The sequence below is a fragment of the Sceloporus occidentalis genome, unplaced genomic scaffold, assembly GCF_023333645.1.
Source record: "Sceloporus occidentalis isolate IW3139 unplaced genomic scaffold, rSceOcc1.0.p SCAF_143, whole genome shotgun sequence".
In the NCBI taxonomy this organism is placed as follows: Eukaryota; Metazoa; Chordata; class Lepidosauria; order Squamata; family Phrynosomatidae; genus Sceloporus; species Sceloporus occidentalis.
Window position 1 is genome coordinate 137,638 of NW_028317123.1, and position 15,776 is coordinate 153,413.

The 15,776-nt window shown below is 46.0% G+C and overlaps 1 protein-coding gene across 1 annotated transcript; it reads left to right on the forward strand.

Annotated features, from left to right (window-relative positions):
* The first annotated feature begins 1,317 nt into the window (after positions 1–1,317).
* On the forward strand, positions 1,318–13,936 carry LOC149280911 (histone deacetylase 5-like). The gene is made up of 26 exons (XM_089499894.1): positions 1,318–1,471; positions 4,783–5,048; positions 5,562–5,706; positions 6,002–6,113; positions 6,279–6,409; positions 6,639–6,782; positions 6,956–7,068; positions 7,361–7,478; positions 7,553–7,762; positions 7,947–8,137; positions 8,224–8,436; positions 9,050–9,182; positions 9,347–9,480; positions 9,801–9,921; positions 10,283–10,332; positions 10,724–10,831; positions 11,092–11,147; positions 11,472–11,559; positions 11,881–12,000; positions 12,093–12,190; positions 12,392–12,510; positions 12,764–12,897; positions 12,986–13,070; positions 13,204–13,332; positions 13,586–13,604; positions 13,897–13,936. Exons 1-26 carry the CDS (start codon positions 1,318–1,320, stop codon positions 13,934–13,936), a joined length of 3,231 nt encoding a protein of 1,076 aa, XP_089356020.1.
* Positions 13,937–15,776: the final 1,840 nt, after the last annotated feature.

The following is a 15,776-nucleotide window of genomic DNA, read 5'->3' on the forward strand; positions in this document are numbered from 1 at the left end:
TCCAGCGTGAGGTAACAGCTATATTTACCCGCAGTCTAATAATAAGCGCGGCCTGCTATTTATGTGAAGAATGCCGAGCAGCAAACGAATGTCACACTGCAGATCAGCAGCGCGGTGTATATGTGCGTACCTGTGTGCATTCATGTGTGTACACGGGCCGCGGCGCACCGGCATGCATACAGCGCTCTCTAGAGAGACATCTCTCTGTTCTCTTTGTTATCCCCCCCCGGACCCTCCTTTAAAATAGCAGAAATAACTGAACAAAGTAAAAGAAAGAGAGCAAAGGTACTAATGTACCCAAAGACCTATATCTGTCATATAACGCATGATACAGTATGTGCTTATTGGACACTAACAAGTATCTCCATTATAGATTCATCGTTAACAAACAGTAGTGAGGGGAGTGTGTGTGTGTGTTGTGAGTGTGTTGTGTGCGTGTGTGAGTGCATATGATTTTTTAATGAACATCTACCCATCTGTCCGTCCATCTATCTGTACATGTATGTGAGAGAGAGGCTTCTGTATATGGCGGAATGAAGGAACGGGTCCTGCATGCACGGTCGTGAAAGTGGTATGGTCCAAGAAGTCTCTTAATTATATACCATGGAGGACAAAGTCAGCCCTTCTTCCAGGACAACCTCTTCCTAGAGTGTAGTTAAAACAGTCGGTGTTATATACAGAGAGAGAGAGCGAGAGATGTTGCTTAAGTCTCTCTACACACCAAAGTCTGTATAACAGACAGTTTACAAACATATAATAAAGGATTAGAAAGTTAGCCTTATCCCAGATTACGACGGTTTATTGTCTTTTCCTGCCCTCCTGTTTTATTGCCTCTCCCCGCCACATTCCGTGCCCCCCCTGTTATCCAGTCTGTTGCCCCCTTGCTGGTGTGAGATGTCTCTGTAGTGTGACAGCTGTGTTATTCCTGAGCAGTCCTTCTCCCCCGAGCTCTCTCGCTCTCTCTCTTTCTCTCTCCTGTCTATTTTTATCTTGCTCCTCCTCTCCTGTTCTATTTCAGTCGCTCTGCTGCAGAACCTTCCACTCGCAGACCAGCAGTTCACTAGGCAGGAGGGGGAGGGCAGGGTACAGGCCTAACTAACCCCCCCCAATCTTATAAACACCCCTGGCACTGCCACCCCAACTTTGGATATGGATTGTCTGACTTCCACGTTGGCACTTTGACCGTTTCTTGAAGAAGAAGCCGGAGTGGGGTTGGGGGGGCAACTGTTTTGGAGTAGGGTGTGTTTTATTTATTTATTTTTGGTGAAGGAGGGGAGGTCGGCTGGTTGCTGGTGTCCAGGCGGAGGGAGTTGGGGAATGTTGCTGGTTCCCAGGGCTCTGGCATTGCCTGATATGCTGCAGACTATTTATGAGACAGAGCCCTGTGTGTCCTCTGCAGATGGGGTGAAGGGGCGAGAGCCAGCGCTGGAGCTTCTGAGTCGGGCACAGGGACACACGCTGCCTGCTGCAGGTGAGAAGCTCCTCTTCTTCACCACTTCCATCCACGGGAATCATCACACGCTCCTTCGTTCCCTGGGAATACCCCCTGTCACTTCACAGAAACTCCCCCATCCCTCTCTGTCCCTCCACCTTCGGAGACAGCCTGGAAACCCTTTGCTCTCCGCCAGGACCATGGTCCCTTCTCACACTCTACTCCTGAGCTCTCCATCCTCTGCTCTCACCCTCTTCCACCTTCACTGACACTTTCACAGCCTCGTCCTTTGTCAGTGTGGTTTCTCTAAGACCATTTACGAGCCTCCCCGTATGTTTCAGATCCTCGTGTCATCTCTCCATCCCTCTCTGCAATAACATTGTATCCATTCCCCCCACTTACAATGAGCTGTGTCTGCGGTAAACCGCTCTCCCCTCCGCTGACAGGTGTCTCTCTGTTTGTTGCCCTCCACATACAGGACACTTTCTCTCTATTATTCTACCAGAGGTTATTTTGTAAACTCACACACCCCATCACCAGGGCTCGTATTTTTCAGCTCACAGCATTTCCAGGCTTTGGTGATTCCTCTCTGCATCGCCAGTGTGTTTCATGCTCCCATTTCTGTCCCTGCGATTCCCTCTTGAACCTTTCGGGTACCACTGGGTATTTCTGGATTCCGTGTCTTGGTACCCCTGTCTCCCGCTTGCATCTCCCGGTTCCCGTAGTGTCTCCCAAGGCTCTCCTTCCCAGTCTCTCTGGACTCTAAGATCCACATGTGTCTTCCTCCCTATCCCTGATCTCCCCATCTCATTTTATCCATCCTGAGGACCTGTTCTTCCATCGGTACCCCATAGACCGCCGAGTCCTGCTGTCAGACCACCACCAATCACAAATTACAACAGCTTTATCTTATGTTACAGCAGACATCAGTACGTACCCACCACCTCCTTATACACAGACATCAATACATACCTGCCAGCTCCTAATACACAGACATCAATACATACCTGCCAGCTCCTAATACACAGACATCAATACATACCTGCCAGCTCCTAATACACAGACATCAATACATACCTGCCAGCTCCTAATACACAGACATCAATACATACCTGCCAGCTCCTAATACACAGACATCAATACATACCTGCCAGCTCCTTATACACAGACATCAATACATACCTGCCAGCTCCTAATACACAGACATCAGGACCCAGACCCCTCACCCCTCCTAATACACAGACATCACAATATGATAATAATACGCTGTGTATCGGCACTCGTGTAATTAATGTATAGCTGGTAATGTATTATTTCCTGTGTTTGCTTTCATTCAGTATACAAATCATTTTCACCTAATGACCAAAAACAGTACATGTTTCATAAAAGATATTCATATGTATACACAGGACTGGTGCAAATACCTCATTGCACACTGGTGTTTGTATGTATGTATGTATGTATGTATATGTATATACTGTATATATACACGCGGTGGGGGTGCGCGGTGTATGTGGCTGTGTGATGTGTCTCGGTCTATATATATTTCCAGCTATATATTTTTAGCTCCACTGATGTCTGCAGACTGGAGGAGCGCTGCACGGAGCTCTCCCCTCGCTAACCCCCCCGCCGTGTCTTTATGTACCCAGATTTTAACTCTCCGTCGGTTAAAAAAGCCACACTGGTAAATATCAAATTCTGGCCCAAACTCAGCCTTATTAGCCTTAACGATACTAATACCTGGTTGTATTATTGAGGAGCCCCTCTTTGTTTCACCCCAATTTTCTTCTCTTTTGCTGATGATAAAAATGCTCTAGATGATAAGCATGAACCCTACTGGCTGCCCAACATCCCACTCTCACCCCTTCCACTCACACTTCTCCTTTACCTCTGCCCAACATCCCGCTCTCACCCCTTCCACTCACACTCCTCCTTTATCTCTGCCCAGCATCCCACTCTCACCCCTTCCACTCACACTCCTCTGTTACCTCTGCCCAACATCCCACTCTCATCCCTTCCACTCACACTCCTCCTTTATCTCTGCCCAGCATCCCACTCTCACCCCTTCCACTCACACTCTTCCTTTACCTCTGCCTAACATTTCATTCTCACCCCCCATACCTCCGCCCCAGATCCCCCTCTATTGCCGCCATCTACTCTCTCTTCCCCATCCTTTTCCTGCTGTCTTCTCCCCTTTGCAGTCCCCGTGTTATTATGTCTCTGTCACAGTCTCGCACATTTTCCCCATGTCTTTGTGTCTCACATTGCTCTATTGCTCTCACCTGCTCCCCCCACCCATCTCTTTTACTCCCGCATCCCTCCTAATCCCCATCTCTCTTTCTGTGGCATCCCTTATCCCTCTCTCACTCATCCTATATATTTCTAACATCCCTCCAACACTCCTGTTGTTCCTCTCATTTATTTTTCCCCATATTCTTTCTTCCCCATATTCTTTCTTCTTTCTTACTAAACTCACACTTACTGTTCCTCTCGACATTTAATCAAATTTAATCTATTGCTCTTTCCCTATACTGTCACTTCCTCTCCCATTTTTTCTCTCTATCCACCACCTCTCCATTCCTCCTCCCTCCTTCACACCATTCCTCCTCCCTCCTTCACTCATTCACTCACTAACTCTTCCTTACTTCTCTCAAGCTTCTCATTCATCCTTTTACCACATTTTTACCCTCTTTTCGCATGTATCATCCATTTTGCACCAATCTTTTTCAACATCCGAATACTCAACCCAATTCATATAGAACCTATTAACCCTTTGTGGTACCAATACTGAACTGCAAAACACACAGGCAGGTTTTTTTTTCTAGAATATAAATAAAATTATGTTATCTTTAACCTCTGTTAACCTCTGTTAAGACTGTCTTTGGAACCCATTAAACCTGTCACTTTAAAGGTCACCTTTTTTCTTACATGGGATCGAGACCCCCTAAACATGTTACTCCTCTGGGGGACAAATGTCCTGCGCACTATAGTATATTCCTGCCCTGGATATCCGCTTTAAAATCCAAGTGGAATTGTATTGGAGAAGTCATAGAATTTGTCATTTATCTGTGATATTATTATATCCCAGCTTTTGTGTTCTCTTCTTCTTCTTGATTAATTTATGTAGCGCTGTCATATTCTGCAGCGCTGTTAATTTTCCCCTACTTTTACTGATTTTAAGTAGTGGATACTTTTAATGTAGATGACCAGAATCCCCTTTTATCCTGTATAATTATGGAGGAATTTCTTCATCTGTATCATTAAGTAATGTGATTCCTGGTGACCTGTTCTTCATTTCATATTGTAGACAGGTGTACCTTTGCTAACTGAATGCTACTGTCTTTCAGCAGTGGAGGTTAGTCCCATCCTTTCTGCGGCAGTGCCCTCTCCCAATACTCTCTCTCCAAATCCCGGGGAGTTGAGGACAGAGCCTAGGGCGGGCGGCGGTCCTGGAGTGCCCCTGGATCCTGCAACTCGAGAGCAGCAGCTTCAGCAGCAGCTTTTTCTCCTCAAACAACAGCAACAGCTCCAGAAGCAGCTTTTATTTGCGGAGTTCCAGAAGCAGCACGAGAATCTGACCAGGCAACATGAGGTCCAAATCCAGAAGCACCTCAAGGTGGGGTCCAAACCCTGCACCACTACTTACTGCATATCGGTGGGGACCATAACCCTTCACCTCTGTTTACTCCATATTGGTGGGGACCATAACCCTTATCTAACAAGTCCCCCTTACCCCACCCCAATTCACATACTACCCCGACTTTCCACTTACTGTAGATGTTGCTCCCGCTCCCCTAGTTCAGATTTGTCTCCTGTGTCCTTGCTGGTCCAGATAATGCACCTTCCTCTCCTTCTTCATGGACAACCTCCTCTCATAATCCGACTCTCTCAGGGTCTGCACTTTTTGTACCACCTGACCTATCAATGTCTGTATGCGTTACATGCTTTCTTAACATTTAAGACATTCAATGTCTTACTCCCTTTCCATGACTGTTATATCTTCAGGTCTCCTGTACCCATGGACACAGGCCTACCGTTCCACCACCAGATCCCTTGGTTTCTTTATCCATGTTGTTTCTCTTTTGTACTTTCTCCTCTATTCTAAACCTTGCCTTTCTTTTGTCCGCAGCAACAGCAGGAAATACTGGCAGCCAAGAGGCAACAAGAATTGGAGCAGCAGAGAAAACGTGAGCGTCAGAGACAGGAGGAAGCCGAGAAGCAGAGATTGGAACAACAGCTTCTGATACTGAGGAACAAAGAAAAAAGCAAAGAAAGTAAGAGGGAGACATGAGTCTGTGGAGCTGTAACCCTTGGCACAGTTTGAGTGGCCATTGTTAGAAAGCAGCTGTTGTGCCTTATAGACAAAGCCCGTAGATAATGACACTTGTCTGGTGAACATCTTGGGATAATAGTGCTGGACTGAGGTCAAAGGTATAATTTATGTACTTCAAGATAGTTCTTCTCTGTTTATGGCTGATGTGGGAAAAACATAAATGTAGGTTGAGTGGGTTATAATTCCTTCTTCCATTGGCCTTTAACCCGTGTTTTTGTCTTCTCTGTCTACCCAAGGTGCTATCGCCAGCACAGAGGTGAAGTTAAAGCTACAGGAATTTTTGCTAAGTAAATCCAAGGAGGTGCCAGGGAGTGTGAACCATTCCATCCTGCAGCATCCAAAGTGCTGGTGAGTGACGATGCTCCTGCTGCGGAAGGTCCTAAAGCTTTTTGTGTCTTCTTGTTCTTCTCCTCTCTTTTTCTTATATACTGTCAGGTTTCATCTCATCCTTGTGCTCATTGCCCTTCAACTCTTCTCTGCTTCTGCATGCCAACTGTCTGTCATTTCTTCTAGGGGCACCCACCATACCTCACTGGACCACAGTTCTCCTCCTCAGGCTGGTTCACCAGCAACCCCTCCATCCTATAAGTTGCCTCTTCTGGGAACCTGTGACGGGAGAGATGATTTCCCACTCCGCAAGACTGGTAAAAACACATTACTGCACCGGATCAGTGTGGGTGGGAAGTAAAAAAGATGAAAGGGTCGTGGCATCAAGTAGGAAAGAAAGCAATAAAGTTGCAATATAAGTGGCCTACTTACTGGTGAACCCTCAAAACAGCGCTGCTCTAGAACTCAGTGTTCTCTTTATCTAAATGTTCTGAACTGGCGGTCTTGTCCAGCTTGTTTATTTCGTTTTTCTTTTATCTCTTGCAGCTTCTGAACCCAACCTAAAGGTTCGCTCTCGGTTAAAGCAAAAGGTGGCAGAACGGCGTAGTAGTCCTTTGCTTCGTAGAAAAGATGGGACCGTTATCAGTGCATTCAAAAAAAGAGCTATCGAGATCCAAGGTATGCATGCCGGTCTTGCATCTCCTCCAAACCATTCCTTAGACCTTCCACCCATACATACCACCTTGTACCCTGTCCATTGCCATCTTGCATTCCTGGGCTTCCACTTTCCACCACCCATCCTGCTTGTCTCTTATTCCGCCAGTCTTATATTGATGAGTTTTATTGTGCTCCACCCTTTGCAGTATCCTCGGTATGTAACAGCGCCCCAGGATCCGGACCTTCCTCCCCAAACAGCTCGAATAGTGCCATCTGTGAGAACGGACTGACTGGGAGTGTGCCTAATATTCCCAGCGAGGTACGTGGGTTCAGAGAAAAGGGTGGAGAGGAAATATGGAGTGTTGAACTTCTTTTGTTAATGGGGCTTAATTTCTGGTTTGCTCCATTTTGAATTATAGTTTAGACTATAACTTCTAACATTGGTTTCATGAAGACACCATGTCAGAGATTGTTCACGCTCATCAGGATCACATTAACTCAGGATCTTTGCATTAACTCTGAGATATTCTGCATATTGGGAGAAGTTTTTTTTGACTGGTTGTTGTAGCTCTGGGTTGGGGGTTAACTAATAATGTTGTGTTCCCTTAAAGATGCTTCCGCAACAAAGAGTTCTCAACTTGGAAGGAGCAGGTGGTCTTCTAGGCCTCTACACATCCCCCTCACTGCCCAATATCTGCCTGCAAGGGAGTGCCAGCAACCTCAGTGTAAGTGCTTTCCTGCTCGAGATCATGGTGTGAGGTCCTATACCTGCACACACTCGTACTGGGTGGAAGAACGTACAGCTGGGTTATATCTAAGCATCTCTCCCCAGGGCCAGTTCAGTCCCCAGGAGGGAGCCGAGCGTCAGAACCTGCGTCCCAGCGGCCCCTTCCTCACTACGACAACCTTACCCAGCTTGGACGGAGGGGAGTTAGGTACCTTGGGAGCCCCTACTCTCCTTCAGCATGTCCTGTTATTAGAACAAGCCAGACAGCAGAGTGCACTTATTACAGGTGAGTGCCACTCCTTGTGTTCCTACTTTTATTTCTCTTAATGCCTGGTCGGCTTGTTTACATTTTCTCCTCTTATCACCATATCTTCCCTATACGCTCTTCTCTTTTTCCTCTTCCAATACCAAACCTTTTTTGCCTTGGCCTATTTTTTCCTTTGTTGTCACCCTCTTATTTTGTGTCACAGTACCCCTACATGGTCAGTCTCCCCTGGTGGGAGGGGAGCGCGTTTCCGGTTCCCTGCGGTCTGTCACGAAGGGTCACCGGCATCGTCCACTGAGCCGCACACAGTCTTCTCCACTCCCTCAAAGCCCCCAAGCCCTCCAGCAACTGGTTCTTCAACACCAGCATTATCTGGACCAGCAGCAGCTCAGCAAGGTGAGTGAGAACTGCCAGTCAGTCCCTCTGGGCTGCCCACCCAACACCATTGAGTGTCAGACCCTCTTTATTATCTTTGTCAACAGGTTGGAGAGGGTATACGACAGCCTCCTATACACCCTGAGGAGACGGAAGAGGAGCTGACAGAACAAGATGGAGGAGAGCGGTGCCGTGCCATCTTCACCCTTGATGGAGGAACGGAGAGTGAGGAAACCCAAGAGGAGGACGATGGAGCAGAGGAGGAAGAGGAAGAAAGAGAAGAGGAACAGACCAATGGTGCTGAAAATGCACTAAAAAAGGTGACTTTGTAGAGGCTATTGAAAGAGAAGGAGTGAAGGGGGTGCTTCAGGGGCACAAATAATTGGAGTGGGAAGCACATGGAGTGAGATTTGGAATTTGGGTTGAGAATCGTAGAACGTTCTGCATAAGGAGTGGGGAGTGCAGAGAGGAAGTGGGGTTGGGGCAGGCAACATGTGGCACACAGGAGTAGAGGGTACGCCATCCAAAATGGCACAGAAGGGAATAATCATCTGGTCGGGAGAGGGGGGCTTTGTGATAGCTTGAGTTATGGAAATCTGGATCAGTGGATGGGGGGGGGAGACATTCTACAGCGTGCATTGATGTGTAACGGCAGTTCATTGATGAGTAGAGCGCATTATGACTCACTCGCTGATGACTCACCTCCCCCCAGGGACGCGACTGGCACCCCCCCATTTGACCTGCTGTTGTAGTGGATGGGACTGCAGGTATAGGGAGGGAGGTGGTGAGCAGGACTTATCCGCAGAACCATTTATTACAAGTCCTGATGGAGCTGTCTGCTCCACCACACTTTTGTGCCTGTAATATGTCTGCAGTCCTCCCCTCATACTCTCTCTAACACTATTGTAACGCTCATTGTTTCCCCCCCACCAGCTGTTCCCGGACGCCCTGCCTTTGTATCAAGGCTCCCTCCCTCATGCGGCTCTGAGTCGAACCCAGTCCTCCCCAGCAGCTCCTCTCAGCGCCTGCACTTTGGAGCCTCGCCGCAGAATGCTCTCCACCACTGGTGAGACCACATGTGTTATTTCTTCACTCATAGGTGCCGTAGACATACAAGTTACACTCAAAGTTCCCAAATGGAGAATTCCCTGCCCCGGTTCTATGAATTACAGCAATTAATGTCATCAAGTAACTTTCGCCATGTCCATTCTCTTTACCCCCACCCTTCAGGCCTAGTCTATGATACCCTGATGCTGAAGCACCAATGCGCATGTGGAGATACCAACAACCACCCGGAGCATGCTGGTAGAATACAGAGTATCTGGTCCCGCCTGCAGGAGACTGGTCTTCTAAACAGGTGTCAGGTACGTTCCCGCGTATTCTAGTGATAATATACCACTTTGCTAAAGGGGGTTCATAAGAATGCAAAACGGGGCTCGACACACCATTGACAAACATCTGAGGACATCACATAGAATATTAGATGGATTATTTCACTAGGGAGACCATATGGCTTCACCACGAGGGGACACCTGAGTTGCATTATGTCTGCACATCACCAGAAGGTGAAACCATCTGGCTCGTATAACGTTTGTGGAGGGATACAGCAGGGTGGCTGAAATGGTGGTGGTGGGTAAAGACCAAGTTTAAGGATAGTAGGAATGACGTGATGTCCCTGTCGCAGCGTGTACGGGGCAGGAAGGCAACGTTGGACGAGATTCAGACGGTACATGCAGAACATCACACCCTGCTCTACGGGACCAGCCCACAGAGTCGCCACAAGCTGGAGAGCAAGAACCTGCTGGGTGAGGGCAGGGGAAGATGGAGATGTCAAAGGGAAAGGGGGTGAGATTGTGTCAGGAAGGGGATTGGGCTGTAAGGTTTAAATTTAAGAATTTGAGAAGTTACCTTGATAGGAGAACTATAGAAGAAGAGGGAAGCAAAGGGAAGAATCACATGGGTGATACCGGGAGGTCCTATTATTTTTCAAATACTGACTATTTACATGTTTCTATACATTTTAAACTTCAGTGCACTTGTAGGAACAGTCTCCTGGCCCAAAACATACAGTTTTACTATCGGTAACCCCTGCAAATCACATATCTTTTTTTTACGTGGTTTCTAACTTTCCATATTTTTGTTTTTTTCTATATAAATACCCCGCAGGACCCCTCTCTCAGAAGCTGTATGCAGTTCTGCCTTGTGGTGGGATTGGGGTAAGTGTGCACAGATGTTTCAGAGTATCATGCCACCCTCCACCTCTTGCCAGAATGCAGTTTGCCTGACCAGGAGAACGATAGTCAGTGATGGCAGATAGAGGGCCATGGGTTCTACTGCCCCCCAACAAAGTATTACCTGTTGGGAACGCCAACCTCAAGTGCCCTGCAGTGTTTTATGGAAACATGTGACGGCAGATCAGACCCATTCAGCCCATCTGGTCTGCCCATTACTCCTGCTGTAAAGATTCAAAGGTTAATTAGTCTAAAGGTTGATCAAAGGTTAATTAGTCTAAATTCCCCTACTGGATTAGCCTCTACCACTGCTGTTGGGGGGCTGTTTCGTTTATCTACCATCTTCTCCGTACAATCTGTGTATCTCTCATGGCAGGTGGACAGTGACACCGTATGGAATGAAGTGCACTCCCCTCCTGCGGTGCGGACGGCTGTGGGCTCGCTTATTGAGCTAACATTCAAAGTGGCGTCTGGAGAGCTGAAGGTAATGGTTGCTGGACAGTAAATAGACCGGTTTAATTGGTCATTATGGAGGTCAGGTGCTAATGATCTTCCCTGTGTTATATCTCTTCATATATCTGCTCACATTCTCGGCCCATCTTATTCTTCCCATCCCTTTCTTTGCCCTTTAAACATGGCCACTTGCCTCTCTGTCCTTCTCCCCCCCCCATTACCACTGTACTTTTCAATAATCTCTCTGTGCACCACCATCTCCTCTTTTGTCTCCACCTTACCCTCCCACAGAATGGTTTTGCAGTTATCCGTCCCCCCGGGCACCATGCTGAAGAATCCGTTGCCATGTGAGTACGGTATTGGGGGTTCTCCTTCGAGGACCCCCTATTTACCCTTTCACGACCCTCTTTTCTGTCACTCAGTCCTGACGTCCCTGTCCATCAAACCTCCTTTGGGTTCCTATAACTTTCTCTAAGTGTTTAAAAGTCTTTACTGTCTCGTCATCTTTTGTTACATCACTTCTTCCTATTCCACTGAGTCTTTTCTCCTGGTCTGTTGGGATCTCCCGCTCCTCTGTGTCTGCTCCTCACTTCTCTGGACCCCAGCACCCTCTCCCACAACACCGCGCTCGCCCACCGCTGACCCTCTCGCTCCCTCTCCTCTTCCTTTAGGGGTTTCTGTTTTTTTAACTCTGTAGCAATTGCGGCCAAACTTCTACGACAGAAGATGAATGTGGGTCGGATCCTGATAGTGGACTGGGTAAGTCACTGGGCGTTAAGGACGAGGAGTTGGGGTTTTTCTCCATAGGACTGAACATTAAAGAATTCCATTCAGTTTTAGACCGCCGCCTTTTAGTACACTTCATCTCCCAGAAACATTTACGGTGAAAAAGTACTGAATTAACTCTTTTGTCTCCCATATAAGGCTGACCATTTAACCCATTGAAAACATTGGTGTTGGTTGGTTTGTTTGCTCCCATAGGAGATTAACCCTTTAATCTGTTGTATAATTCATTGTTAGAGCACTCCATTCCAGTGGGGACTTTTTTGCATTATGAGTTTTTTTTTCACACCATTTTAGGATATCCACCATGGAAATGGCACACAACAGGCTTTCTATAATGACCCCAATGTTCTTTACATGTCTCTACATCGTTACGACGACGGAAACTTCTTTCCGGGTAGCGGCTCTCCGGAAGAGGTGAGTTTGGAAGCCAACACATGTAAATGGCGGTGGTGGCGGGTGGAATACTATGGCGGGATTGAGTGCATACATCTATCCTTGTGTCACAGGTGGGCGCTGGCTGTGGAGTGGGCTTTAATGTGAACATTGCATGGACAGGTGGCGTGGAGCCCCCGGTGGGGGATACTGAATACCTTGCTGCTTTCAGGTGTGTCCCAGTTTTTCATGGCTTTACTCTACCGTCTTATCCCAAAACATAACAGAAAGGGAATGCAGTGGGGGTTCGTTCATAAATGATCTGGTAAACGACTGTGGTGTTTCTAGTCTAAGTCTTCCATCTTTTATCTCTACCATAAGTTCTTTTCAGCTTTCCTCTCACTAACAGAGAAATCATCTTCTTTCCTTGTAGGATGGTGGTGATGCCCATAGCCAAGGAATTTGCCCCAGACCTTGTCCTGGTTTCAGCTGGATTTGACGCAGTTGAGGGCCACCAAAGTCCGTTGGGGGGTTATTCAGTCACCGCTAAGTGTAAGCCTGGGTATCTCTCTTCTGTCTCCCATCCTTATACTTTGGTTTCTTATTTCATTTTTAACATACAAGTCCCTACCCTGTTTCATTAATTTAATTCCATGCATTTTTCTACCCAAAATATGTCATACTTATCACCCTCCCGTCTTCCACCACACCTCCTATTATGTCCCCACCGAATCATCGCTCATCTTTTCCTTCCTCTCTCTTTTTTTTCCATACATACCCACACTAATCTCATCGTACCGTGCAGGTTTTGGTCACCTTACCAAGGAGTTGATGACTCTTGCCGAAGGACGCGTGGTCCTGGCACTTGAAGGAGGCCACGACCTGACTGCAATCTGTGATGCCTCCGAGGCTTGCGTCTCTGCGTTATTGGGCATGGAGGTGAGAGCAGGAGAGGGGGTATGTATTTGCCACTGGGCTCTCCTGTTGGCCCCCATCGCCGGCTCTGACCTCCTTTCTTTGTCCATAGCCTGCACCCCTCGATAGCAGCGCCCTGCAACAAAGGCCAAGCGAAAACGCACTGACCACCCTAGAGAGAGTGATCGCCATCCAGAGTGAGTTGGGCAGGGGTCCTAATAAAGGAAAATTATATGGAGGGATGTTGGATTGGTTAACGAACTGCGCGTGGTTCCCTGGGGGCGGGGCCTTGCGTTTCCGAACCCAGCTTCAGCTGACCTCTCCCCGCAGGCAAACACTGGAGCTCACTGAAGAGCACAGCCCTGGGTCGTTCCATCTTGGAATTACAGCAGGGGGAGGTAGAGGAGGCAGAAACAGTCAGTGCACTGGCGTCGTTATCTGTGGATGCGAAACAAGGCAGTGCAGACCCCAGGTAAGCGGGATCGGGTTCCTTTTAACCCTTTGTGGTGTACTCACTTCTTCTAAACCCCCACATTTACATGTATATGCCCCTTCCCTGCTTATGGACTGGGTGAAGCCAGGTCACAAAGCTCTTATTGGTCGTTCAGAGTTATATATATATATATATATATATATTTAAGTGCCAGTGGGCTTTAAAGTACTGGTAAAATCTATGAATAATGTTCCATTAATTAGATATTGAATTACCCAGAGGCAGATTGTCCTGTTAGGTGATCAGACTTCTAGGTGCATCACCGCTCCATGGGCTAGTTGGGGCGATCGGAGAAACGGGTCCATACGTGTAGAGGGCACAGCCTCCATAGAACACATATGTGAGCCGGGGTATGACGTCATAGCCTGGTGCTCAGCACAGCGATTGCGCAAGTAAATGATGGGGGCGGCAGGGACATTTCAACTCAGCCAAAATATGTCACTGGAAATACCCCTATCCTTCCCCATGTTTGTTCTAGAAAGAGAAGTGCCCCCCAAAATAACCCCCACCCTGCTTTTGTCTCCTTTCAGTCCCCTGGAAGAGCCCATGGAGGATGAACCAGTTCAGTGAGATAACGTGGATCCAGCGCCACGGTCTTTTTCTTTTTTTATTATTTTATTAGTTTTTGTTATGGTGATCTGATTATTTTTTCTATTAAAACCAAGAAACAGAAAAAAAAAATACAGAAATGAGTAAATGGGTTCTACGTCCCAAAACAGTCATCCACCCCCCCCGACCTGTGACCTCGCTCTTGAACCTTGTCCCATTTCGGCTGCTGTGCTGTACCTGGTCTCACCTTCCGTAGGTAGAGGAACACTAAGATGTGCTACCGATCTCTCACGAGACATGCCTCCCGAACACTAACCTAGAAATATATATATCTTTATACATACATACACACATACGCGCGCACGCCTTATACTTATGTAGCACGTCTTAAACGACCCGGGACAAAGAAATAATGTATAGGATTTTATAAAACACTATACTCTACACTTATCAAAGGCCAAATGTCCCCGCTGTATATAAGAAAGTAGATTTTTTGGGGAGGAATTAGCATTTCAGTTTGTTGCTTACGCATATATAGTTATACATTTATAACTATTAACCAGATCAGCCCCCTTTTTATGTGTTGTAAAGACTCAGATCTTAATCAGCCGTTGGTCTTGTCTTAGATTCAGGAGCCATACGCCTACCCCATGTCTTTTTAAGTTCCCTCGTTGTTTTAATCTCTACCGCCTCTGCTGGGAGACTGTTCTATTTATCTACCACCCGTTCAGTAAAGTAAAACTTCCTTGCGTTACATCTAAACTTCCAGTTTTTACCTCTGACCTACCACCCATGCTTTTTTTTTGAGGATAAAAAGTCCCTTTTCATCAAAACCCCTGAAAAAAAAAGTGCACTTTGAATATAGCCAACATCTTTAACCCCTGATAGGAAGTAATCTCGCCATAGTCAGATTTCCTCGGGGACTAATTTAATTGTAGCCTATAGTCACGTGATATAAGAAGAGGGTACCGATAGGCTGAAGCACACAGTCTTGCTTTAGTAAGAAATGCTGTTTTCATGTGTTTAACCCTTTTGTGGTAGGAACAGATTTTATTTGTTTCACATACTAGATCGTTCGGTTAAAACCCAAGTTATGTTTATCCTTTTAAAGCGGCAGTAAACTTTTTTTTTCTTCCTGCGGGGCTTTTCTCATGCTGTCCGATTCCCACCGTTTTGTTTACTGCCTCTTTAAATGGCTTTTATTAAAAATTTTTACATTTTTTAAAATTGTTTTAATGCATTTGCGACAGTATATAATTTATTACATAAAACCAAAGAAAAAATGGCAAAAAATAACATGTCGGCCTTTGATAAATCAGCTCTTCTATGTGTGTGTTTATGTATATTTATATATATATATATATATATATATATATATCCCAACACGTGCGGAAAATGCATATCTTACCCCTTCTGTGGCACTCAACTGTCTCGGACTAATGAAATTATATGTGCTTAATATTTTATAACACTATGTGTATGTATCTGGGAATATGTATGTAATCGCACGTGTGTATCTATATATGTATTGTGCAATTGGAGAGGCAGTCCCACTAAGGACCAAACTAAATTCATTAATAACCTGTAATATTTAATTCATTTTATTATTTTGTGTCCCTGGGGAAAAAAAAAGACTAATTCTTTTTTTTTTTTAATTAGTACAAAAGTAACCTGAAACAAACAAAAAAATTATAATATTGTGACTGATTATTTAATTAAAAAAAAAGTCTCTAAAATGTTTGAATATAGACATATTAGCCAAATATTAAAATATTAAGTGGGACTGCCCTTTATATTTTTTATCATGGTTTGGGCAAAAGCTTTGTGTTAAAAGGGTGAAAACAAATTCAATTTACACATC

Excerpts from the sequence above, each read along its gene's own strand:
- LOC149280911 (XM_089499894.1), top strand. The coding sequence starts at position 1,318 with ATGTTGCTGGTTCCCAGGGCTCTGGCATTGCCTGATATGCTGCAGACT. Across the intron at positions 5,707-6,001 it reads CAAAGAAAAAAGCAAAGAAA|GTGCTATCGCCAGCACAGAG; the intron begins GTAAGAGGGAGA and ends TGTCTACCCAAG. Across the intron at positions 6,783-6,955 it reads GATCCAAGGTATGCATGCCG|TATCCTCGGTATGTAACAGC; the intron begins GTCTTGCATCTC and ends CACCCTTTGCAG.